Here is a 26425-nt window from a genome sequence, read left to right as displayed (position 1 = left end):
AAAAAAAAAAAAATGTTTAAACCCTTTTCAGGATCAGGCAAATAAAAAAAAAAAAAAAAATTTTTTTTTTTTTTTTTTTTTTTTTTTTAGAAAGTCTCAACAAGTTTCAAATCAAAATTGCTTTGACTAACACAGTTGTGCAGCTGTGACGCCACAGAATTATTGGGAAAATATAGAGCCACCTTTTTGATATCCATGCTCTAGAAAATATTACAGAAAAAAGTGTGTTAATATGAGGTGGTTTAAATAATACATAATGGTGTTTTATTTCTTGTATGCACACTATTATTTTTGTAGAAAAAGCTCTAGGGTCTCAAAGAATGGAAAATTATAGGATATAGAGAGACTTTTCAAGTGAAAAATGTTCTGTTTAAAGGTGTTGTGTACTTTTTTGTATTTCTATCCTTCAGTGTAAATTACAGAAGAATATTGCTGCTGATGCTGTTTTAATTGTAGTAACATTAGCCGTAAAAATGAGTTAAATATGTGTATTAATCTGCAGACATGTATGTTTTGCAGGTGTCAAAATAATCTTCTGTCAAAAATACAAAATGTTGCCACAATAATAGCTGAAGTATTTTTGTCAATTCTTTCTTCATTATTTTTGCATTTTATTGATACTTCATTATTTTTTAGAACTCTTTGAAAATGAACATGTACGTGTTGGGCAAACAGGTAAGGATTTGATTTCAGTTGCAATAAACAGTGAGGAATTAAGAATATCCTAAATAACCGTCTTCTTCAAATACTAATTCCTGAGAATTTTAGTATTTCACCCATGGTAACACAAAGCACAGTGAATAATGCCATGGATGTTCATATAAAGATAGAAAACTTGGCATTTTACATCTACCAATAGGTGCCAGATAAATAACTCTACAGCTGGTTCACTAAAAGCAAAATAGCAAGCGTAGACACACACCTTTATGGCAATAGCTTAACCCATGCGACTTCTGAATTTCATTTTAAAATCAGGAGAGCTTGTTCTTCCATCTGTGCACACACAATTCTCATTAGTGTTAATGGGATTTATGCTCATGCATCAGATGAGAATATAACCCTAATTCTTTTTGATGGTTATTCATAATTGCAGAACCTGATAAATACTGCAACTCTAAGCGGATGATTTTCACTTGTTTTTCCACACATGTACTCCTTTCTGAGTTAGTTATATCTTCTCCTTGTATCTGTAGGATGAGAAGTTATCTTTGATTTTAAAACAGAGTAAAAAGTCCTTCATTAGATCAAACCTTGCTAGAGAAGAAACACAATGTCTCTTACTATTGTCTTAGGGGTAGACGATAACTGCTCATTATTATTTCCTCCAGCCAGTCTCCCCACTTCAAGGGGCAGATAGCAGGTCTGGTGCACCCCTATAGCATTTTCAGGAAACATGTCCACTTCCCTCTTCTGCTGCTGGGGCTAAGGTGACAGCGGCATCTCTCCCTTCTCTCTTTTTCTGAGGTCCTTCATCTCTCTTTTCCTCACCCACTCATTCTGTCTTTGTGTAACCAGCTGAGGTACCATCCCTCTCATCCCCCCCTTTCCCTATACTTCCTCAATGAATTCCTGTCCCCTGCAAAACAGACTTTTAGTCAACCCCGTATCTTGCCTATGTATTCATAGCTTCCTATCTCTTAACCATTCAGAGCAGCCTCTACCTCCCAACCCTTCTACACCTTGTTTCTACAGGATGGCATAGAGCAGGGGTCGGCAACGTTTGGCACGCGGCTTGCCAGGGTAAGCACCCTGACAGGCCGGGCCAGTTTATTTACCTGCTGACGCGGCAGGTTCGGCCGATCGCGGCCCCCCACTGGCCACAGTTTGCCGTCCTGGGCCAATGGGGGCAGCGGGAAGCCGTGGCCAGCACATCCTTTGCCCGCGCCGCTTCTCGCCGCTCCCATTGGCCCGGGACGGCGAACCGCTGCGAGTGGGGGCTGCGATCGGCCGAACCTGCTGCATCAGCAGATAAATAAACTGGCCCGGCCTGTCAGGGTGCTTACCCTGGCGAGCCACGTGCCAAACGTTGTCAACCCCTGGCATAGAGTGACATGAAGCCGTGAGACAGAGTCTTAATCAGCTGTGAAGAAGAGTCTGGGCCACTGACCGGCTTGCTTTCTAGTAGCAACTGTGATGACTGCTACGTGGGAAGTGAAGCCTTCTTTATTATAAAAACAATAAAAAAAAAATACCCAGCAACATATGGTAGTTGGCCAGAAAAGCTTGGAGTATACAGCAGGACTGAAGAAGGCTTGTGCCTCTAGCTAAGAGATTAAATTAGGCAGATCTGCTTTATATGCAGCCTATACTTGTCAAGTTCTGTTTTTATATTTTTTCTCGCGTATTACAGTAGGCTTCTTGAAAAAAGGCTTGTTTGCCACCAATGCTGCACTATGTATTTGGGCACAGATTCAAATCTCATTGAATTCAATGGGAATCTTTTTATGTACTCCAGTGGATCAGGCTTTTGGTCGCCATCTATGACTTGGTTGCCATTGATGGATAGTCCTTACCTTCATGTCAGTTGTACTGATGTGCTGAGGATTTTTCTCTCCTACAGCCAGCATAACGCATCCCAATTTGTTAGCGAGGTTGTTTCTTGCCTCTGCGAGGAGCGGTAAGATGGAAACACCTCAGTCATGTATATTGTTCTGTTCTCTGCTGAGGCGGTCTTCTTTTCCTAAGTTTTTGCATGTAGTGTGGCAGTGTTTTATTTTCCCTTTTCTGTCTCAGCATTTAGGAAGCCAAAAAAGGTGGAAAATAAAAAAACCCTAAGCCATGAGTGCGCCATCTATTATAGAACTCTACAGGCCAAGAAAATATTTGGTAAAACAGAGACTTCCAGCAATTCTGGAACAGATGGCCCTTTGTTCACTTTGGATCAGCTGGCCACATGATGTGTCCTCTTCTTAAAATATCTTGTTCATCTAAGCATGAGTTTGAAGAAGATTGGGAAACAGGCCAGCCAGCGAATGTGAAAAAGTCTGGTAGGTCTGATTCTCTGACTCCTGAGGTGACTGCAGCTGAACCAGACTTATCCAGCTTCATTCAAGGATTTTGAATTGTATCCTTTTCTCTTCTCTCGTCTCATCACCTCACCTATTGATGTGACCAGGCAGAGTTCATGAAGCACAGTTGTTTTGCCTAGGTCTCCAGTGGGGACTTTCAGCATCTTGGGCTATTCCAGCATCCTGGGTCTCTTCACCGAGGAGAAAAGGAGGCATATCCTTTAGGTTTAGTATCCAAATCTTCTTCTGGATTTCTCCCACCATATCACACAGGATGTATGGGAATACTGACATACCTATCGTGAACTTAAGAGTCAGTAAAATTTAGTAAAGCAAGAAGATATTTTACTTTTCTAAGAAACTCCCCCCAGAATTGCTTCTTATTTATTCATCTGTACAAAGGATACAGTGTGAAACCCCTGTATTCCACTATGGTCACAATCTATTGGAGATATTTTAGCATTTATTATTAAGAAAGTTTCCCACATACACATTTTTCTAGCCACCAAGATGTTTCAGGTTTGTGTTGGTCTGGTCCACTTCAGTACCAGTCCCTACCCTTTGGCTTAGCTATGATTTTTGCATACTATTATCAAATTGCTCGTGATATTGGTGGCAGAACTCAGCAGTAGTATTTGTGTAATTCTATGCTCAATGGTCCGGACAAAGAAGTTAAAGAGGCAGTTGACTTGTCTTCTGTGATGAATCATAAAGCATATTCACTCTCTCATAGAAGCTTGCACACTTTGGCCTACTAATACAGTATATTACAATTTAGTCATCTAATCAGAGACCTAATAGTAAAGTTGAAAAGTCCTCGCAAAAGCAATGTAGCAACCAAGCCATTCATCAGCATAATTGCTAATTTGCTTCTTGAGGTTATTGATGTCTTTCCAGGATGTGTGATGCTTTCCAAAAGGCATTCAGCCTGATGATCTGACATAAATGCTCTTTAGTTCCCACTACTCCCATGAAAAACATTCCTAGACTGGAGGTCCAACTGTGCGCATAACTTCTATAGGGATTACCCTTATAAGATGCAGAATAGCTAACAACTGACTCCAGGCACAGTTAGGAAGCCTGAGTGGGGAAGTTGATAACCTGTTCAAAGTGTGCACGTTAATGTGTTGAAGCTGAAGGCTTTGAGATTCACAGCAAAGCCTGAAGTTTGTCTGCCAACAGCAATGCAACACATTCTGCTAAAAACTGACAACAATACAGTAATAGCTTCTGTCAAACTAAAGGAAAGCATGAAGAACAAAGAATTGACTCTACAGTAGAGGGTTGAGCAGAAAGACCCCTGTTTAGCTCTGCTTGCTAATATCAATTGTCCTCCCAATGAGACCCCTCCTCTTAGAGGTACCTTCCCATTGGCTGACTGTTGCATTAGGGCAAATCAGGGGAATTTACACTGCCCTTTAGGCCCCTACTTATGCTGGGTGGTAAAGCCATCATGCCTAAATTGCAGCACCATCCCAATCAAATGGCTACAGTGCTAGTCCTTTTATTTACATTAGAACTACAATTCTTAGGACAGTTTTTAGAGTGGTGCGTTGGGGATTTCAGATGCACAGCATCGGTCTTCCTTAATTAGCTTGATGACTGAGGCTTAGGAATAGAAAGGGATACTTCACACCCTTCACGTGGAAGCCCTCCATTGGTTGAGCTGCTGAATATTGCCCAGTAAGATGCAAGGTAAGACATGTGAAGAGAAGGAAATGGATGATAAACCCTGGGTGAAATCCTGGCCCCATTGTAGTCATTGGGCCAGGAATCACCTATGTATAAATTCAGAATAAGAAGCACAGTCCTGCTTACAAAGTCCTCCTGATTTTTGTGTGTATTTTTCAAAATAAATGTCCCAGTGTTTCCTTTTTGTATGAGAGAGACTGCATCAAACAAATATTAGCAACCCATTGCTCATGAGTTGCCATATAATAAGGAACTAGCATACTTGGTGCAAGGGGAAAGAAGTAAGGTTAAAATAAATTGATATCAAACTACCATATATACTCGATCATAAGCCAGTTCGTTTATAAGCTGACCAAGATGCATAAGTAAAAACGGAAAATTTTTATGACCCGTTCATAAGCCACCCTATAATTCAGGGGTCAGCAAACTTTGGCTCCTGGGCCATCAGGATAGGCTGCTGGTGGGCCGAGATGGTTTGTTTACCTCGAGCGTCCGCAGGCACGGAGGTAAACCTAAGTAAACAAAGTGTCCTGGCGCACCAACTGCTTACCCTGATGGGCCGGGACAGCAACTGATGGGGAAATTTTTTGAGGGGGAGAAGCTGGTGGTCAGGCGAGTAACCCCTGTGACCACCCCCCACATGATCCCACCCCTAGCCCGGGACCCCCACACTCTCCCCATCCCATCCACCTTATCTGGGGAGGGACAGGGGAGGATGTCTCTGTCCTGGCTGGAGCTGCTCTGGCAGGCTGGGCAGCGCAGCTGCAACCTGCTCCGGCTGGCCAGACTGGGCGGCGTGGCCGCAGCATGTTCCAGCGGACTGGGCAGCGCGGCCACAGCCTGCTGTGGGAGGCAGGGCCGAGCAGCACGGCTGCAGCCTGCCAGCCCCGGAGCTGCAGCTACTTCAGAGGCTGGGGGGAGAGCAGCATGGCCAGAAGCGGAGAGACTCTGGCCCCGCCTCTTCACTTCTGGCTCTGCTGGTTGTGCTGCCTCTCCTTGCTCCCTTTGTTGGGGGGAGGGGCTGTGTCCCGCCTCTCCCTCTCTATACCCGTTCATAAGCCTACCCCCTTCTCTGGTGCTTTCCTTTATTACTAAAAAAATTTGGATTATGAACGAGTATATACGGTAAATACAGTGATTGTAAATGTTTGAAATATATTTTGATATTTTATATAATGTCCCTTTGATATTTGTATGCATTACAAGAAGTACACGTTTGTGGATGGAGATAGATTTGGGAAGTTCAGTTGGTAGAATATTTCTGTTTGATGCAGGGACTTGGCCTGGGTTGTGCTTGTCTTTCCTCCATCACTTTCAGTATTTAAAAAAGTGTGTGTAGTTAAAACTTTTAAAAATGACATGACAATTTCTGGAAATGTATGATTTTATGTATGTTATGTAAATTCATGACATATACATATTTTGCAGTTTTAACAGAACAAGATAGTGCTGCAGCCCAACAGTATGTCCGTCAGGGATGCCCAACAGCACTCCGAGCTGAATTGTGGGCACTCATTCTGAATATTTCTAATCAGCCTGAGGTAAGGGGCAAACCAGGTTAAAATCAGATTAACATACACCTGGCTATTGAAAAAATAGATGTATGTTTGCTAGTAATGTTTTGCCAATTTTACTGTTTTGTCACAGAAGTAAACATTTTAAAACTACCATACTGATTTTTTCAGATGTGTAGACTTGTAAGGTTAGTTTGCCATTTTATAAGAATTATATTTGTAGACTTAAATAGTGTGTGCATGTGGGTGTGTTTAGCATGCCTGCAAAACAAAAGCCTACATGCATGGATACAAGCTTTCCCACTTCCACCAAAGCTCATTGTGTGACCAATCAGGGCAGAAGTATTGTGCAGTTAATAAATCAGCCTTGATGAGTGTGTGCGTGGGTTAAGCCACAAAACTATAATATAATTCTCCTTACTCATTATATAAAATTGTGGTTGGTGGGGAAGAAGAAGTAAGCCAAGCATAGTGGTGAATCAGTCTGTTTAGACAAAGTGGGTGGCGTATTATAGAAATTGGAAGTTCTAGTCCATAATCTGGTTTAATCCATGTGGTTGATATTAGAATGTTTCTGTTTATAGGCTGTGTCCAATGTGAAGATGTTGAAATCTTCTTCTCAAAATAGTAGGATGGGGCATGGAATACGTGTTTTCAGTCTGCATGAAAGATATGGGGTAAGAAGTTAGCTGATAAGGAGAGAAGGAATTACAGAATAGTTTTAGGGATCTTGCATGAGTTTTGCAAACTGCAGCTGTGAAGCAAAGTTAAGGTTTTAAATACAGAGCTGAGGTTCAAAAATAATTTTGAATGTTTGTTTTTAAGTAGTCACAACGTAGACAAACACTTCCTAACTGATAATTAGCAAACATCGCAAAATTTAGGCTAGGGCTTTGTGACCTTAACTATAAATTAATGTAGATGTTTTAATTTTATTTATGAATTACCAAAATATCTTTATTAATACTCTTGTTTGAGTGGTAGTGTGGACACTCTAGTCTTGTGGCAATCACTCTGTAAGACACAATATGACACAATCTGTTTTTTTTTAATTTATGTATCTGTAATTCTAAATTAATATATACATTTATGCATACACCTTACATGTATGAATTAAGGAACCAACATGTGTACTGTCCTCTCATCTCTTTGCCCAACATTATTTCCCAAAGCATCCTGTATTTGTCTTATTTAACGTAGGCCCTGGTACTAGGAAATACTTATGCACATTCTTAGCCTTATGCAGCATGACTAGTCCCATTGAAGTCAATAGGGCTATACACATGTTCTTAACTTTATGTGAAAGTCTTTGCAGAATTGGAGCTTTATATTGTAAACTCATTGAGACAGGAACCATGCATACCTATGGTGACATTCACAATTGTTAATAGTATAATATTGTACTTTGTATCTTTTGAAGATATGCAGTCATATGGTTGTAATTGAGGGACATTGATAACTGACCATTAGAAAGTTTGAGATATTAGCCATTGTTAATGAAATGTACACCTTTTCATATTTTCAGGAACTGTAAGTTTTATATTGGCAGCAAACCTTAGGAACATTAATGCTAAGAAAAACAGTCTTGACAAATGGACTTTTAAAAATCCAACTACAGATGTTTGGTCTAGTGATAAAAACACTTAGTTCAGACCTTCATGAAGAAATAGTCTAGGCATTTGTTTACAATGAATAACAGATTAAATTCCCTTTAGATAAAAAAGCCCTGCTAAAGTATAATGAAAATATTATACAACATATTTGTGATGCTTAATGCTAGATTGAAGTTCTTCTAAATTATTCTGACAGCTGAAGTCTGAGGTTTCTCTCTTTATGACAGTAACCAGATTAGAAATATGAAATTCATTTTGTTGGCTTCATTGCACATCTGTCTACATTCTCTTGAGCACTTCATATTTTAAAGGTATGTTTGTCTTAATATGCAAAGTAAAATAACTGAATTAAAGATCAAATCTTCTATTTTGATAAATGAAGGGCAAGGCATTTATTAAAAAAAAAAGAAATAGTAAGATATTCCATATTTTTATATTCAGGTATGACATGACACACTTTTTGAAAACTGACTCCTTAGGAAAAAAGTTCCAATCCAGTTTAAAAAAAAATTCTCAAATGTTTCTCTTTAAATAAAATAACCAACTATTTCAGTCCTTATAACTTTTTAAAGCCATGGTCGTATTTTTCTCAAAAAATTGGCATAGTTTATTTGATTATTAATATTAATATCTCTTTATGTAGCATTCACAAAGTGCAAGGTGGATTCTGGAAGCGGTGGCCCTTGCTCTTAGGCGCTCAAAATCTATTGATACAAATATTAGTAGACAAAGTTTCGGGGAAAGGAAACAATAGGCAATAGGTATACAAGATAATTTGATTCATCATGCAATTGAAGTTGCTCTTCAAGAGGTACTTAAAAGTAGAGAGGGTTGGAGCCTTGTGGATAAGCTAATGGAGGTAATACCATGCATGCATATGGTGCTGAGTGAGAGATGGCACTGTGATGATTATGCAAGAAGCTAACAAATGGCTGAATGTGGATGGCAATGCTGGTGGAGCTGTGGGTGGCAGGGTTTATGAAGAGGGTTATAAGAACTTTGAGAAAGGAAGATAAGTAGGGAGGCATAAAGTTATGCAGCGCTTTAAAGGTGTAGAAAAGAAGCTTAAATTTGATGCAGTAAGGGATGGTGAGCCAGTGGACGTATTCAGAGATGGGACTGAAATGATCAAATCCATGAACAAAACAGAATACTTTAGCCTTAATCTTACTACTTGTGGTGCTAAATAGTGTGCATTCCAGATCATGATTTTTCTATTGTACTAAACTGAAAACTACTACTTTATGATCAAAGAGCTTTCTGGAGGTTTATTTTGTTGTTGTTGTTGTGTATATAAGCAGCATTTTTTGTATCATAGTGTGATGGCTGCCATCTTGCCTAGTGTACCAAGGATTGAACCAGGGACCTTGACAGCTGAAAGCATGAATGTATACAGTTTGAGCTTTAAGAGCCAGGCTCTCAAACAGAGTTGTAACAGACCCATATCTGCAGTTGGTCACAAAGGGTGACATGGAACACACGCTGACTTGTGTGTTACAACAGCACAATGTTATGATGTGCATATCCATAAACTGAAATACTAATCATAAGTCATCTTTAATAAACACAGACTTAATCGTATAATGACTTATGGTAATCCAAGACTCTTTATACCCTGAGACTTTATTACTGTAAAGTGTTTTTGTGGCTGCTCATTGGCATATATTGCGCAAAGGTGAAGTAAGGTGTTCAGTAAAACTACGCAGTTTTCAAGTAACAGATCACAAAGAATATCTGCATATTTTGTATATGCTTTAATGGTTTATCCAGCACTACTTTCTCATTCTCTGCTTGTTCATTACTGAGTTATATAGTTGCAATAGTTTTTCCTCTCTAATGCATATCATTGGGAGTTTACACTTTTCTAGACTTGCAGATTTACAACTGACCATATAAGCATATAAATCTAATATAGGTCAGTAAATTTCCTTTGTTAGAAGTTGAAAGGCGGAGTTGGGTGGTGTGTGTGGGAGCATCAAAATAAGGTAGTTTGAGAGATTGTTTGTTTGGTTTTTTTTATATGAGCTTTATTGAACACAATCTACAGTGTCATACACAAAGATACAAGCAGTGTGCTTACGTGATGGCACCGAGTAATAAACTGTTGGCTCTATGCTGCATCATTATTTAGGAATATATAAGTATAATGTCTGGCAATGAATTGCTTATTAGTCTTTTATGTTGAGTTGTACAGGAAATTATACACACACACACACACACCTGTTAAAATAATGTTATTACAAGAAGTGGAAGATTGGACAAATGACCAGGGAGGAGTATAAAAATATTGCTCAGGCATGCAGGAGTGAAATCAGGAAGGCCAAATCACACTTGGAGTTGCAGCTAGCAAGAGATGTTATGAGTAACAAGAAGGGTTTCTTCAGGTATGTTAGCAACAAGAAGAAAATCAAAGAAAGTGTGGGCCCCTTACTGAATGAAGGAGGCAACCTAGTAACAGAGGATGTGGAAAAAGCTAATGTACTCAATGCTTTTTTTGAACAAGGTCAGCTCCCAGACTGCTGCACTGGGCAGCACAGTATGGGGAGAAGGTGACCAGCCCTCTGTGGAGAAAGAAGTGGTTCGGGACTATTTAGAAAAACTGGATGAGCACAAGTCCATGGGGCCGGATGCGCTGCATCCGAGGTTGCTAAAGGAGTTGGCGGATGTGATTGCAGAGCCATTGGCCGTTATCTTTGAAAACTCATGGCAATCGGGGGAGGTCCCGGATGACTGGAAAAAGGCTAATGTAGTGCCCATCTTTAAAAAAGGGAAGAAGGAGGATCTGGGGAACTACAGGCCAGTCAGCCTCACCTCAGTCCCTGGAAAAATCATGGAGCAGGTCCTCAAGGAATCAATTCTGAAGCACTTAGAGGAGAGGAAAGTGATCAGGAACAGTCAGCATGGATTCACCAAGGGCAAGTCATGCCTGACTAACCTAATTGCCTTCTATGAGGAGATAACTGGCTCTGTGGATGAGGTGAAAGCAGTGGATGTGTTATTCCTTGACTTTAGCAAAGCTTTTGATACGGTCTCCCACAGTATTCTTGCCAGCAAGTTAAAGAAGTATGGGCTGGATGAATGGACTATAAGGTGGATAGAAAGCTGGCTAGATCGTCGGGCTCAACGGGTAGTGATCAACGGCTCCATGTCTAATTGGCAGCCAGTTTCAAGTAGAGTGCCCCAGGGGTCGGTCCTGGGGCCGGTTTTGTTCAATATCTTCATTAATGATCTGGAGGATGGCATGGACTGTACTCTCAGCAAGTTTGCAGATGACACTAAACTGGGAGGAGTGGTAGATATGCTGGAGGGTAGGGATAGGATACAGAGGGACCTAGACAAATTAGAGGATTGGGCCAAAAGAAACATGATGAGGTTCAACAAGGACAAGTGCAGACTCCTGCACTTAGGACGGAAGAATCCCATGCACTGTTACAGACTAGGGACCGAATGGCTAGGAAGCAGTTCTGCAGAAAAGGACCAAGGGGTCATAGTGGACGAGAAGCTGGATATGAGTCAACAGTGTGCCCTTCTTGCCAAGAAGGCTAAAGGCATTTTGGGCTGTATAAGTAAGGGCATTGCAAGCAGATCGAGGGACGTGATCATTCCCCTCTATTCAACATTGGTGAGGCCTCATCTAGAGTACTGTGTCCAGTTTTGGGCCCCACACTACAAGAAGGATGTGGAAAAATTGGAAAGAGTCCAGCGGAGGGCAACAAAAATGATTAGGGGGCTGGAGCACATGACTTATGAGGAGAGGCTGAGGGAAGTGGGATTGTTTAGTCTGCAGAAGAGAAGAATGAGGGGGGATTTGATAGCTGCTTTCAACTACCTGAAAGGGGGTTCCAAAGAGGATGGATCTAGACTGTTCTCAGTGGTAGCAGATGACAGAACAAGGAGCAATGGTCTCAAGTTGCAGTGGGGGAGGTTTAGGTTGGATATTAGGAAAAACTTTTTCACTAGGAGGGTGGTGAAGCACTGGAATGGGTTACCTAGGGAAGTGGTGGAATCTCCTTCCTTAAAGGTTTTTAAGGTCAGGCTTGACAAAGCCCTGGCTGGGACGATTTAGTTGGGAATTGGTCCTGCTTTGAGCAGGGGATTGGACTAGATGACCTCCTGAGGTCCCTTCCAACCCTGATATTCTATGATTCTATGATTCTAAGGTGGCAAAGCTTCCGACCATGCTGATGACCCAGGTGGGTGTCAGTATGATGTTACATGATTATTTCTGGGGTTTGTTTGTTTGCTTTTTTTAAAACTTAGAAAACTGTACTCACACAAACTCTATTCTAAAAAGAACATTATTCAGATTGAAAAGTCAAGTTCTCAAAAGTTGGGAAATGCCAGAAATAATGTTGCTTGTGCAAGCTTAATTTGACTCCCTTATGTGTATGCATTATGATACAGTCGTTAATTTAATTCAGAAAAGAACTAGATAAATTCATTGAGGATAGGTACATCAATGGCTATTAGCCAGTATGGGCAGGGATGGTGTCCCTAGCCTCTGTTTGCCAGAAGCTGGGAATGGGCGACAGGGGATGGATCACTTGATGATTACCTGTTCATTCTCTCTGGGGCACCTGACATTGGTCACTGTCGGAAGACAGGATACCTGGCTAAATGGACCTTTAGTCTGACCCAGTATGGCCGTTCTTATGTTCCTAATTTACATGAGCAAATACTGTTTTTTTCCATAGGACCCCTGCCTCATTCTGTGCACAGAATGGATGATGCTTACTTAATGAGCAGCTATTCAATATTTTGTTTTCTCCTTGTTGTCCAATGCATGGCCCCATGCATTATTTACTGCACACTAGTCAAACCGTGGTATGAAGACAGAATTACTGATATTCTCATGGGCTTTGTCTGTGGTGCTCATCACTATAGTATATGAGTGCTTCACAAACGTTAATGAATTTATTTTCACAACACCCCTCTTTATGCCCATTTTGCAAATTGGGAACTGAGACACAGAAAGATTAAGGATCCACTAATTTTAAAGATTAAGGATCCACTCAATTTGAAACACCAAGAACTTGATTTTACAGAGACTCAAGCATTATGTAGACCATTTTATATTCAAAGCACAGCTCCCGTTGACTTTAGTTGCAGTTGAAAGTGCTCAGCACTTTTGCATGTCAAACCCCAGGATCTCAGACTGGGCATCCAGAAAATGAAGAAAGCAAAATTAATGACAATCAATGAAAAGTTTGGTTTAAATGATGTGACCGTGGTCGCTGCAGCGGCCCCACTGAGATTGCTCAATCAGGGAAAACTGCAAAGAATGGGGCAAACGATGCCCAAAACTGGTGGTTTATTCTAAATATTAGATTCACCAAGCCAGCAACATAGGAGCTTCTACAATACCTTACTGCTTACCCAGAAGCCAAAAATGTAGCTCCTCTAAAGCAATCCAGCCCAGGGCTCCCACCCAGACAGCCAAATCAAGTATGGTGAGGATTACTTGAATTCTTATTCGCCATATATAAAGTTCTACTAATCCCAAGAGATCAGACACATTATCCATCTGGTCAATGAATATTTCAGATCTTACCCAAATACACACTTACAGCCAATTCTTAGTTTAGCTAATAAGATGAAAAAGAAAAGAAAGTGTGTGGTTAAAGATCGTTACACATACATATATGAAGTTATTAGGTCCGTTTTATTGCAGAGATGATGAGCTGCTGATTTTTAAAAAGTTCTTTCAGAATCCCTTCCATAGGTTATAGTCCCATAGGCAATCCATGTGCAGAGTCTGTTTAAATTCTTCTAGGAGAAATTGCAGAGTAGTCCAGAATGGAGCTGGAGACCTCAGTCTTGCAATTTAAACTTCCCTTGACAAAGTTCAAGCAGATCTGAGATAAACAGGATCAGATCCTAAAGTTCTTTTATAGATCTCTGGCAGGCTATGATAACCTTTTGTCAGCAGATAACACAACAGGCATTCCTTGGATGAAGAATAGGTAATATATGTTGTTGCTTTGAAGTAAATCTCCTATTTCCTATGTATGCACAGGTAATTAGTTCCATTGATTAGCATAAGGCAATTAACCATTCAAAGGTTCACAGTCCAGATACTAAAAACTTCAAAGAGAAATCTTTCTTGGTAGTCCATCGAGCCGATGATGACAATTCTGTGCAAATCATCTATTGTTGGTCTCATGGTATGCCCTCTGATGACTGTACAAGCCAATTCTAGAGGTGCACATTTTGCTGCAGATGGTGCATGGGGAAAAAAAAAAGAGAAACGAAGACAATGATATTACACCACACATTTCATCTTATTGCTAATATTCCCTTTTGATCTCTGAATCAATAGGCTATAGTAACAGACAGGAACAGAAGTGCTTTCTTTACAAGGTCGCATTTTTCCTCTTATATTGAGGGCCTGCCGGTTTGGTGTGAGAGATCACTCACGCGGTGCCAGGCAACAGAATTCGGCTTGCAGGCAGCCATGGTAAGCCACAGTCTTTTGGCTTTTTTAACCCTCATAACATGTGGGAATGGTTTCAAACAGTAGCGCCCTCATTTCCCATACCAAGGACCCGTTGGGTTGGCCATTTAAAATGGGTTTGCAATGTAAAAGGAGGGGCTGGGGTTTCCGGGTTAACATGCAGCACAAACCCAACTACCCCCCCCCCCACCACCCCGGCCTGCCCCCACCCCCCCCCCCCCCCCCCCCCCCCCCACCGCGTGGCTAACAGCGGGGAACATTTCTGTTCAGCCGAGCAGGAACGGGCACCTCTGAATGCCCCCTTAATAAAATCACCCCATTTCAACCAGGTGACCGTGAATGATTTCACTCTCCTGAGGATAACAAAGAGAGATAAGGAATGGATGTTGTCTGCATGCCAGCAAACACCGGGAACATACGCTGCCATGCTTTGTTATGCAATGATTCCAGACTACGTGCTACTGGCCTGGCGTGGTAAAGTGTCCTACCATGGCGGACGGGATGAGACAGCCCTCCCCAGAAACCTTTTGCAAAGGCTTTGGGAGTACATGAAGGAGAGCTTTCTGGAGATGTCCCTGGAGAATTTCCGCTCCATCCCCATACACGTTAACAGACTTTTCCAGTAGCTGTACTGGCTGCGATTGCCAGGGCAAATTAATCATTAATCATTAAACACGCTTGCTTTTAAACCATGTGTAATATTTACAAAGGTACACTCACCAGAGGTCCCTTGTGTGCCCTCAGGGTCTGGGAGCACGCCTTGGGTGAGTTCGGGGGTTACTGGTTCCAGGTCCAGGGTGATAAACATATCCTGGCTGTTGGGGAAACTGGTTTCATAGATTCATAGATTCTAGGACTGGAAGGGACCTCGAGAGGTCATCGAGTCCAGTCCCCTGCCCACATGGCAGGACCAAATACTGTCTAGACCATCCCTGATAGACATTTATCTAACCTACTCTTAAATATCTCCAGAGATGGAGATTCCACAACCTCCCTAGGCAATTTATTCCAGTGTTTAACTACCCTGACAGTTAGGAACTTTTTCCTAATGTCCAACCTAGACCTCCCTTGCTGCAGTTTAAGCCCATTGCTTCTTGTTCTATCCTTAGAGGCTAAGGTGAACAAGTTTTCTCCCTCCTCCTTATGACACCCTTTTAGATACCTGAAAACTGCTATCATGTCCCCTCTCAGTCTTCTCTTTTCCAAACTAAACAAACCCAATTCTTTCAGTCTTCCTTCATAGGTCATGTTCTCAAGACCTTTAATCATTCTTGTTGCTCTTCTCTGGACCCTTTCCAATTTCTCCACATCTTTCTTGAAATGCGGTGCCCAGAACTGGACACAATACTCTAGCTGAGGCCTAACCAGAGCAGAGTAGAGCGGAAGAATGACTTCTCGTGTCTTGCTCACAACACACCTGTTAATACATCCCAGAAACATGTTTGCTTTTTTTGCAACAGCATCACACTGTTGACTCATATTTAGCTTGTGGTCCACTATAACCCCTAGATCCCTTTCTGCCGTACTCCTTCCTAGACAGTCTCTTCCCATTCTGTATGTGTGAAACTGATTTTTTCTTCCTAAGTGGAGCACTTTGCATTTGTCTTTGTTAAACTTCATCCTGTTTAACTCAGACCATTTCTCCAATTTGTCCAGATCATTTTGAATTATGACCCTGTCCTCCAAAGCAGTTGCAATCCCTCCCAGTTTGGTATCATCCGCAAACTTAATAAGTGTACTTTCTATGCCAATATCTAAGTCGTTAATGAAGATATTGAACAGAGCCGGTCCCAAAACAGACCCCTGCGGAACCCCACTCGTTATGCCTTTCCAGCAGGATTGGGAACCATTAACAACAACTCTCTGAGCACGGTTATCCAGCCAGTTATGCACCCACCTTATAGTAGCCCCATCTAAATTGTATTTGCCTAGTTTGTCGATAAGAATATCATGCGAGACCATATCAAATGCCTTACTAAAGTCTAGGTATACCACATCCACAGCTTCTCCCTTATCCACAAGACTCGTTATCCTATCGAAGAAAGCTATCAGATTGGTTTGACATGATTTGTTCTTTACAAATCCATGCTGGCTGTTCCCTATCACCTTACCACCTTCCAAGTGATTGCAGATGATTTCCTTAATTACTTGCTCCATTATCTTCCCTGGCACAGAAGTTAAACTAACTGGTCTGTAGTTTCCTGGATTGTTTTTATTTCCCTTTTTATAGATGGGCACTATATTTGCCCTTTTCCAGTCTTCTGGAATCTCTCCTGTCTCCCATGATTTTCCAAAGATAATAGCTAGAGGCTCAGATACTTCCTCTATTAGCTCCTTGAGTATTCTGGGATGCATTTCATCAGGCCCTGGTGACTTGCAGGCATCTAACTTTTCTAAGTGATTTTTAACTTGTTCTTTTTTTATTTTATCTGTTAAACCTACCCCCTTCCCATTAGCATTCACTATGTTAGGCATTCCTTCAGACTTCTTGGTGAAGACCGAAACAAAGAAGTCATTAAGCATCTCTGCCATTTCCAAGTTTCCTGTTACTGTTTCTCCCTCTTCACTGAGCAGTGGGCGTACCCTGTCTTTGGTCTTCCTCTTGCTTCTAATGTATTGATAAAAAGTCTTCTTGTTCCCCTTTATTCCCGTAGCTAGTTTGAGCTCATTTTGTGCCTTTGCCTTTCTAATCTTGCCCCTGCAATCCTGTGTTGTTTGCCTATATTCATCCTTTGTAATCTGTCCTAGTTTCCATTTTTTATATGACTCCTTTTTATTTTTTAGATCATGCAAGATCTCGTGGTTAAGCCAAGGTGGTCTTTTGCCACATTTTATATCTTTCCTAACCAGCGGAATAGCTTGCTTTTGGGCCCTTAATAGTGTCCCTTTGAAAAACTGCCAATTCTCCTCAGTTGTTTTTCCCCTCAGTCTTGATTCCCATGGGACCTTACCTATCAGCTCTCTGAGCTTACCAAAATCCGCCTTCCTGAAATCCATTGTCTCTATTTTGCTGTTCTCCCTTCTACCCTTCCTTAGAATTTCAAACTCTATGATTTCATGATCACTTTCACCCAAGCTGCCTTCTACTTTCAAATTCTCAACGAGTTCCTCCCTATTTGCTAAAATCAAGTCTAGAACAGCTTCCCCCCTAGTAGCTTTTTCAACCTTCTGAAATAAAAAGTTGTCTGCAATGCAGTCCAAGAATTTGTTGGATAATCTGTGCCCCGCTGTGTTATTTTCCCAACATATATCCGGATAGTTGAAGTCCCCCATCACCACCAAATCTTGGGCTTTGGATGATTTTGTTAGTTGTTTAAAAAAAGCCTCATCCACCTCTTCCACCTGGTTAGGTGGCCTGTAGTAGACTCCTAGCATGACATCACCGCTTCCTTGCTGTGAGCTATCTTCATTGTCTTCATCATCATCATCATCTTCCGCGTACCCCGAACCCGCTTCCCTGTTGCGTGTTTCTCCATTGACGGAGTCAAAGCACACGGTTGGGGTAGTGGTGGCTGCACCCCCTAGAATGGCATGCAGCTCCGCGTAGAAGTGGCATGTTTGCGGCTCTGCCCCGGACATTCCGTTTGCCTCTCTGGCTTTGTGGTAGGCGTGCCTTAGCTCCTTAATTTTCACGCGGCACTGCTGTGCGTCCCTGTTATGGCCTCTGTCCTTCATGGCCTTTGAGATCTTTTCTAATATTTTGCCATTTCGTTTACTGCTACGGAGTTCAGCTAGTACTGATTCGTCTCCCCATATGGCGAGCAGATCCCGTACCTCCCGTTCTGTCCATGCTGGAGCTCTTTTGCGATCCTGGGACTCCATCATGGTTATCTGTGCTGATGAGCTCTGCATGATCACCTGTGCTCTCCACGCTGGGCAAACAGGAAATGAAATTCAAAAGTTCGCAGGGCTTTTCCTGTCTACCTGGTCAGTGCATCTGAGTTGAGAGTGCTGTCCAGAGCAGTCACAATGAAGCACTGTGGGATAGCTCCCGGAGGCCAATAACGTCGAATTCCGTCCACACTACCCCAAATCCGACCCGCAAAGGCCGATTTTATCGCTAATCCCCTCGTCGGAGGTGGAGTAAAGAAACCGGTTTAAAGGGCCCTTTAAGTCAAAAGAAAGGGCTTCGTCGTGTGGATGTGTCCAGGCTTAATTCGATTTAACCCTGCTAAAGTCGACCTAAACTCGTAGTGTAGACCAGGCCTAAGACTGGGTCTACCCTACTAAGTTTTGCCAGCATAGTTATGTTGGTTGGGGTGTGAAAAACCACACCCCTAACCAATATAGCTAACTGGGCAAAATCCCCTGTGTAGACACAGTGTATAATGGCAGAAGTCTTTTGCCAGTGTAGTTAAACCACCTTTCTGAATGACACAAGCTATACTGGCCAAAGAGCTCGGGAAGTTGGTTTAACTAGAACATCAACAGAACTTTTTTTTTTTTTTTGGTATATTTTGTGATTCCTCTATGAGGCTTTGCCAGTAAAGCTATACCGGGATAGCTGTATTGGAAATGCCATTGTAGTGTTGACTAGCTCTAAGGGTATGTCTATGCTGCAATTAAACACCAGCAGCTGGTCTCCATGAGGCGGGAGGATCCCAGAGCCTGGACTACAGCCTGAGCCAAACATCTACACCACAATTAAACAGCCCTGTAGCCCAAGTCCTGTGAGCCTGAGTCAGCTGACATGGGCCAGCCACAGGTGTTCAACTGCAGTATAGACATATCCTACATGGGAAACAGTGAGATCAGTAAGCAAAGAGAAGGAACTACGTAAGATCTTGCCAGGCACTTAAAATATTGGGGAATAAGAAATCTAACAAGTATTGCAGGTGAAAAGTACATGACCTAGTGCACTGCGAGAAGTCAAGGGAATAAACTGGTAAAGAACTGGCCTGCAACACCACAGTCTAGAGCAGAAATGTTCTCACCTGCTGAGAGACATAGTGAAATTTCAGCTCCAATCACATTACAGCTAGTAACAGATAAGCATGCAAGTGATACCAAAAAACCTCACTGACTTTATTTTGCACCTCGCCCTTGCAGAATAGAGAATTCATGATCAATGAGAAATCAGAAATAACATTCCTGGAGTGGATAGGATCATTCTGGCACAGGAGGAAAAATATAAAATATATAGTTGATTGTAAACACTCATAGTTGAAATACTTCAATGAGTCCGTTTTTACATTTATATCTGAGTTTAATTGAATTGTCTCGACCACCCCACTTGGTAAGGCAACTCCCATCTTTTCATGTACGGTTATATATATATCTTCCTACTGTATTTTCCACTCCATGCATCTGATGAAGTGGGTTTTAGCCCATGAAAGCTTATGCCCAAATAAATTTGTTAGTCTCTAAGGTGCCACAAGGACTCCTTGTTGTTTTTGCTGATACAGACTAACACGGCTACCCCTCTGAAACATTAAAAATTAAGTAATCATTAGTATTCGTGACATTCTTGTGGCTGTAGCATTAGGTCCAAAATATGTAAATTGTTTAGGTTGAAAATTAAGTTATTTAATGTTTGTAAAGTTCTTGCAGATCCTTTAATGGAAAGTGCTACAGAAAAGCTATTTATGGAAAAATTGGGTAAAGTAACAGTTTTACATGATTTTGCTTCACACTGAGCAGGCTAGAAATATGCTTTGTTTCTTAATTTAGGTCTAATTTTGTTTTGTTTTAAAAACCCATAATGTTGATTTTTAATTTAATCTCCAGTGTTTTAATAGTGAGCATGCCTGGTTCTGGACCAGATAATGTCAAATACAATTTTTCATTAGAGTATCTGTTTCTTTTCTCAAAGGATGTTTAAAATCCTCCTTTTTTGTATACTATGTCTGAATCCTGGTTAAAATTAATTATATTCTCGAAAGGAGGATGCTTTCTAAAATTATCACAAAAGACTGATTTTTTTTTTTTAAACTGGCATTACTGATTTTCTTCACATTTAAACCAACAAAAACAGAAATACTACAAAATTATATTAAAGATATTTGTTATGCTTAAGATTAAGGAATAGCTCATTAGTTTAAGTGAAACTTCCATTTAGATTATTTTATTTTTACAGCTTTCTATAGCATAGACTGTTTAGCTACCATGAAGGTTTCTTAGTGTCTATTCTAAATTGTAATTTATTCAAAACTGCAGTTTGCTGTTCTTAATTAATAATACAAGCTGCCCTTCAAGTCCAGAGATAAAAAGGTAATAAATATTTTAATTAAAAGTAAACCATTAACATTCTGATCATGATGCAATATAATGCCATAAACAAAGCTTAAAACTCAAAACGGTCCTAAAAAACTCATGATGTCTGCTAAATTAGGGTGTAAATTGTGAAGCTCTTTTTTTCTCTCTTGCATAAAGAATATCTATCCTTTTTAGTAAAGGGGCTTAATGTAAGATTGTTCAGACTATGAAGTTAAATAGCAAATTTATTTTTAAATTATTACTTTTTAGCTATAGTTTTATAATATTTTAATAAAAATAATTGTAACAAAACTCCCGAACAGATGTGGGGGGAAAATCATGCCAGTTGGATAAAACAAGAAATATAAAGTCAAGAACTAGATAAGTGGTGTCTAACCTGTGGGCTGGAGCCACTTGTGACCCTAAAGTGTGATTGTGTTCAGAAAAAAAATTGTTTTTGATTTATGAGTTGAAAATGTGCTCTGCATGCATTGTAGCAAAGGATAACTTTCCCCAGAAGTCCTATATTTAAATATAATTCCAACTCCCAGTGTCTGAATAGTTTTTACCTATCTTTTCCTAATTGGATATTACATGGTCTCTGTATATTTTACAACTGGACTATTTATATGTTCTAAATTATCTAGTTCTTGTTCAGTAAATAATCTGTGGCCATATGTTTCTCTTTTATTGCTTTTGATTGGACTTCATTTTGTTTAAATGTCTGGCCATCCTTTGTGGATTAATATATGTAGTAGATTATCTTCTTAAAATTATAAAATGGAAAAAGCTGACAACATTCCTTGAAGCACTATACACAGGGACCATAATATTTATATTTTACAAATTATTAAATTTCATATACAATTTTAAAAAATAGAACATGTTAAGAGAATCATATTGTTCATCCTATTCTTTTTCCTTATTTGTATGTTACACAGAAATAGCTACAATGACCACCTACAGAATGTTGCTAGCTGTCATGACATTTGAATGCCAAGTCATTAATTTTATTCTTCCAACTATGGCATCTGTCTTCTTGACATGTTCCACATAAGCTCCATTTTTGGCTCTAAAATTGCCTCTAAAAGTTTCGCTTGGCTTGAGTCTGCTTTCACCTAGATTTCATTTTAAACTTGTTTATGAAGACTTTACTTAATACTATGTTTCTACATAATTTTTTTCTGAAGAGCTAAGTGATATGCTTAGTTATGGAAAAAGTGATTGTTGCCTTTCAGTATGCTGTCTCAGAAATGTTTTGCTGGTTCTTTGACCTCATATATCCCCTAGGACTGCTCTCTTGCAGCTTGTTCTTTATTGTGAAAGAAAACTGTCACAGCCTCTCTCTCTCTCCCCACTCTGCACAAAGCAGAAAAAAATTATTGTAGCCCACTGCTACACAATGTATTTCTTTTAAATAATTAGGCCTTTAATAATATCTGCTTCCTTAGTTTCCTAAATGCTTGATTATGATTTTATTACATAGATTTGTAGAACACCCATTACGGTAGTAGCTGGACATACCTTGCATAGCTAAAGTTGAGTCATTAACATTCTCTGTAAAGGAGCAAAATACCATGTTCTCCTGCTGCCTTACTTTTTAGCTAGAGAATTATATGGCCAATTAGCAAAGTCCCCTGAAAAAGCCATGGTTAACAGATCAATGCATCTTGCAACTCTTTCCCATTTAAGAATATTTCTGGTGTAGCAAATTTCAAAGATGTGGGGCTCATACTAGGATTGCCTCGCCTTAAGCTCTCATGAGCTGCATTCTTCAGACAGTGTGTACCATTGTTGAAGTTTTCCTTTTCACCTGCCTGACAAAAATACTCCAGAGTTTCATAACAGAGATGCAATGCCATAAAATAATCTGGAGTGTAAACTCTTTGTGACAGGGACCTGTCTTTTAGTCTTTTCTGAGAAGCATATTTGTGAGTACCATGCAAAAAAATAATGAATAATAATGTGTACCTGTTTAATATGGTAAAACCACACTCATTCACACTGATCAAGAAACCACATGTGAAGTGTGCGTAGTTCTGAGCCTGTGTGTATATGAGATGTTGATGATCCTCATTGGCCAGTCAAGGAACACGGTCCATCTACATTGATCCTGCCTGATAAAGTATGGTGATTGTGACAGGAGTGGAGCTGCTCTGTAAATTATTGGGTTTCCAGGTACCTGAAGTACAAATTAGTGAGGTTCTGCTGAATTGTCTAATTGTATTTCTGTTCTGGAGACAATCATTTATAATATAGGCTACTTTGAGGAAACACACTGCCCTCCAGTACAATTTTCAGATTCTTGGTTATGATGACAGCAGAAATGTTGAATTCTTTAGACAGTCTTTGAACTTGGTAGATCAAAAGCTATGTGTAACACATTTAATTTGTTAAGAAAATGCGGTGGTCCCTAGCATCAGTGTTTTTAAGATAATGAAGTATGAAGATACTATGTTGCACGAAGTCATCAGAAAATACAGACTTATCTATTGGCTCTACTGCATTTCAAATAATTACATAGCATAGTTCTGATAAAGATTTCAGGACTTTCAGATGAGTTTCAGATATGCCAAAATTGCTATTTCTAAGTATAATTAAATACACATACTTAAAATGCAAAGTGTTTTTATATATACATCGCCTTCCAATTTAGGAGCTCAAACTGCCATACAAACAATAATAAATTAAGCCTCACAGATCTGAGAGTGTTAAGTAAACATTATAATCCCCATTTTTTAAGTGGGGGAACGAAGGCTGAAAAGTTAAGTGACTTTCCCATGATTGCACAGCTGAGAAGAAAACTTGTCTCTTGACTCCCATTCATGTGCTGTAATCTCTGGACCAACTGCTGTGGTATGTTCATTATATTCATTATTACATATAACTGAGGAAGGATCAGTCTTTTGGTTAAAGCTCTAGACTAGAAGTCGGGAGTTCTGAGTTCAGTTCCTATTTCTGCCACAGACTTCTTGTGTGACCTTGGGCAAGTTACTGAATCTTTCCATTCTCTATCTGTAAAACAGATACAATACTTCCTGTTGTCCACTCTGTGCTGGTCTCGTCTATTTAGATTGCAAGCTCTTTGGAGTAGAGCCTGTCTCATTGTGCGTAGCATGATGGAGCTCTCATTGCAATTAGGGCTGGTAGACATCTGCTAGTACACAATCTTTTGACAACCACGTCAGATTGCTGTGGTAACACATTGTACAGACAGTACAATTCTATGAGAACTTTATTTTGTTTAAAGAAAAATTTTAACTTGAAATCAGCCTGAGTCCTTCTGTCTGTTTTAGTGGATTTTAATCACATTTCATATTTTAAAATTTTTCTTTTTCATTTTGCTTTGTGAAAGACCCACACAGACAAGAGAAATTGACTAACTAGCAAAAAGCCTAAGTCCTGCAAACAGTTATTCACGTGCTTAACTTTAAGTATGTGAATGGTCCCACTGATTTTAAACAGGACTATTTTTGTGCTTAGCACATGCATAAATATTTGTAAGATTGGGGCCTGTAACAGGGTGGCTTGCCCCTTTAAGAGGCCTGGGGCCAGCCAACTCTAGTTACTAAGGAAGCACATCTGAGCAGGAATCAGGTGATTCCCCTATAAAGAGTAGCAGAAAGCTGCAGAGAAGTGGGAATGCTCAGGGAAGCCAGAGTGGAATACAGAGGCCGTTATGAGTGAGTAGGCTCCAAGAGAGAGACCTGGGATTTGGGAATGAGTCTGTAGACAGGAAAGGATCCCTGATAAGAGGGTAAATTGATGGACTTGAAGAGACTGTATTTTGATCTGTTTTTGATTAAACCAGACCCCCAAGGAGGGGTAGAATTGGATGGAAAGAAAGCAGACTCCACGGGAGTGAAAAAGACTGCAGCCAGGTAGGGCTGAGAATAGCTTGCCAAGGCTGGGAAGAGCTGCAAAGAGCAGACTCATGGGGAGAAGAGAAGCCCCAGGACTGAGTTTTGCTTTTTGTCTTATGTCAATAAATTACATGCTGGGAGAAGGGGCATTATTGAACAAAAAAGCCTTTGAAGTTTATTTGAAAAGTCCATTTAAGGGGAATCTGAGGCAGGCTGCTTGTAGCGCAACCAGCAGCGGCTCCAGGCACCAGCGCTCCAAGCGCGTGCCTGGGGCGGTAAGCCGCGGGGGGTGCCCTGCCGGTCCCTGTGAGGGTGGCACTCAGGCAGCCTTCGGTGGCATGCCTGCGGGAGGTCCGCTGGCCCCGTGGGTTCGGCAGTTATTCGGCGGCGGGTACGCTGAAGCCGCGGGACCGGCGGACCTCCCGCAGGCGCGCCACCGAAAGCTGCCTGCCTGCCATGCTTGGGGCAGCAAAAAAAAGTTAGAGCCGCCCCTGAGTGCAACAGAGGATGGCCCATTGGCAGAGCCTGTTTGCCTATACAAGGGGAAACAGTGAAACAGACAACCTGCTTTCAAATGCACAAAATAAACTGAAAAGATAGGGATATTTTTTCTTAAATCCTTCTGTTTTATGGTAAATGTATTTCATTGTTTGTAATAGCAGTAACAAAAAATTCAGACAGTGATTTTTAATTTGACTGTATTTCTTAATTAGATTACAGTGTCTGCTTCAAAATAGTGGCTTTAAACATGAATAGTAAAACTTTTGTACAAAGCTTTTTTTTTAAAAAAAGCACAATTAGTACATATCCTGAATCATTTACATTTTGTGAACATTTTATGTCTGAACTTGTTTAAAAGAAATATTTAACAAAATTCTGATTTATTACTTTTATTTGCCCTTTATTGGAAAGAAAAATGAAAATATATTTTCCCCTGAGCTATTTTCAGTTAACATGAAATGGACACCGTGTTTTTCCTAGTTTCAGAATTTACTAGTTTTAATTGGTCCCTCAGTTTATGGAATTGATTTAATTGAGCATAGTATTCTTCCCACCCTCATGTTAATACTCATAGGAAAAGAACAACCACTATTTCCCACCACCTTCTTATTTTCTTGCATGCTGCCCCTTGCACATGTTTTCCCCAAACTTACTCGTAAGGCCACTACCCATTCACTCTTCAAGTCCCTCACTTGAAAGAACCACTTCTGCTGCAGCACTTACAAGAAATCAGCCAGCGAATGTTGTCTAGAGCCTTTATCATTCAAGCTGTTTGAATGTGTCCTCTGGAGTCCCACTGAAGCTAGAAGGGTTCTGTGGAAGGGAAGGAGCTGAGGGCAACTGGATTATTTAAAAATCCTTGTAAAACTGTGTAAAGCCATATTCACTTGGTGACATCATGGCAGAGGTAAGTTTTAAGGAGGGAATTAAAAGAGGAGAAACTGGCTTTGTGGATTTTTGGAGGGAGCTCCTCCCACTCATAGGGGGCAGCATGGGCATGGGCAAAAGCAGAAGAGTGATTACTTCCTGGACGCTTCCTCTTTGGTTCACCCCAGTATATTCTCCACAGACTTTAGGGAGTAACCAGGTGATTTAAGATGATTTAAGATGAATATGGAAAAGTCTGAACCTTTCTTCAATGTGATCTCCTTTTGACATCTATACTATTTAGACTGGCTTTTTGTGGGTTTAAATATTTGGATATTCATATTGTATCCAAATGCCCGACTTAGTTCTAATTGATATTAACATTACTAATATTAAACAAGATTTGATGGGACCCATAAAAACAGAAGTGCATGAAAATAGAAGGTGTTGGAGAGAAGAATCAGAACAGTTCTTTCAGAACTTTCAAGCAGGCAAGGCTTGGCTCTAGAGAGAGCAAAAGTTTGGAGGACTGAGATATTCCAATTTTGTCCAAACTCTTCCCTTCATTCTCATTTTTTGTGTGTCCTCTAACGTATAACTAAACAATAATATTGTATTATGTGGATCCTCATGCATTTCCCCCAGGTTTTTTTTAACTTGTTTTATGGAGGAAATTTAGGATGAACAATGGAATGTATCTCTTGACAGTAGGGGGAAG

The 26425-nt window shown here is 40.5% G+C and overlaps 1 protein-coding gene across 1 annotated transcript in view; it reads left to right on the top strand.

Annotated features, from left to right (window-relative positions):
- Positions 1-26425, top strand: part of TBC1D19 (TBC1 domain family member 19) — a 96161-nt gene that overhangs the window by 40232 nt on the left and 29504 nt on the right. The window contains exons 6-7 of the mRNA XM_026648126.1: positions 637-675; positions 6129-6241. Of these exons, the coding sequence (XP_026503911.1) occupies positions 637-675; positions 6129-6241 (152 nt within the window). The remainder of the gene's footprint in view (positions 1-636; positions 676-6128; positions 6242-26425) is intronic.

Source organism: Terrapene carolina, unplaced genomic scaffold (genome assembly GCF_002925995.2).
Source record: "Terrapene carolina triunguis isolate 2854851 unplaced genomic scaffold, T_m_triunguis-2.0 Scaffold66, whole genome shotgun sequence".
Lineage (NCBI taxonomy): Eukaryota > Metazoa > Chordata > Testudines > Emydidae > Terrapene > Terrapene triunguis.
This window is presented reverse-complemented; position numbering and strand designations above follow the sequence as displayed.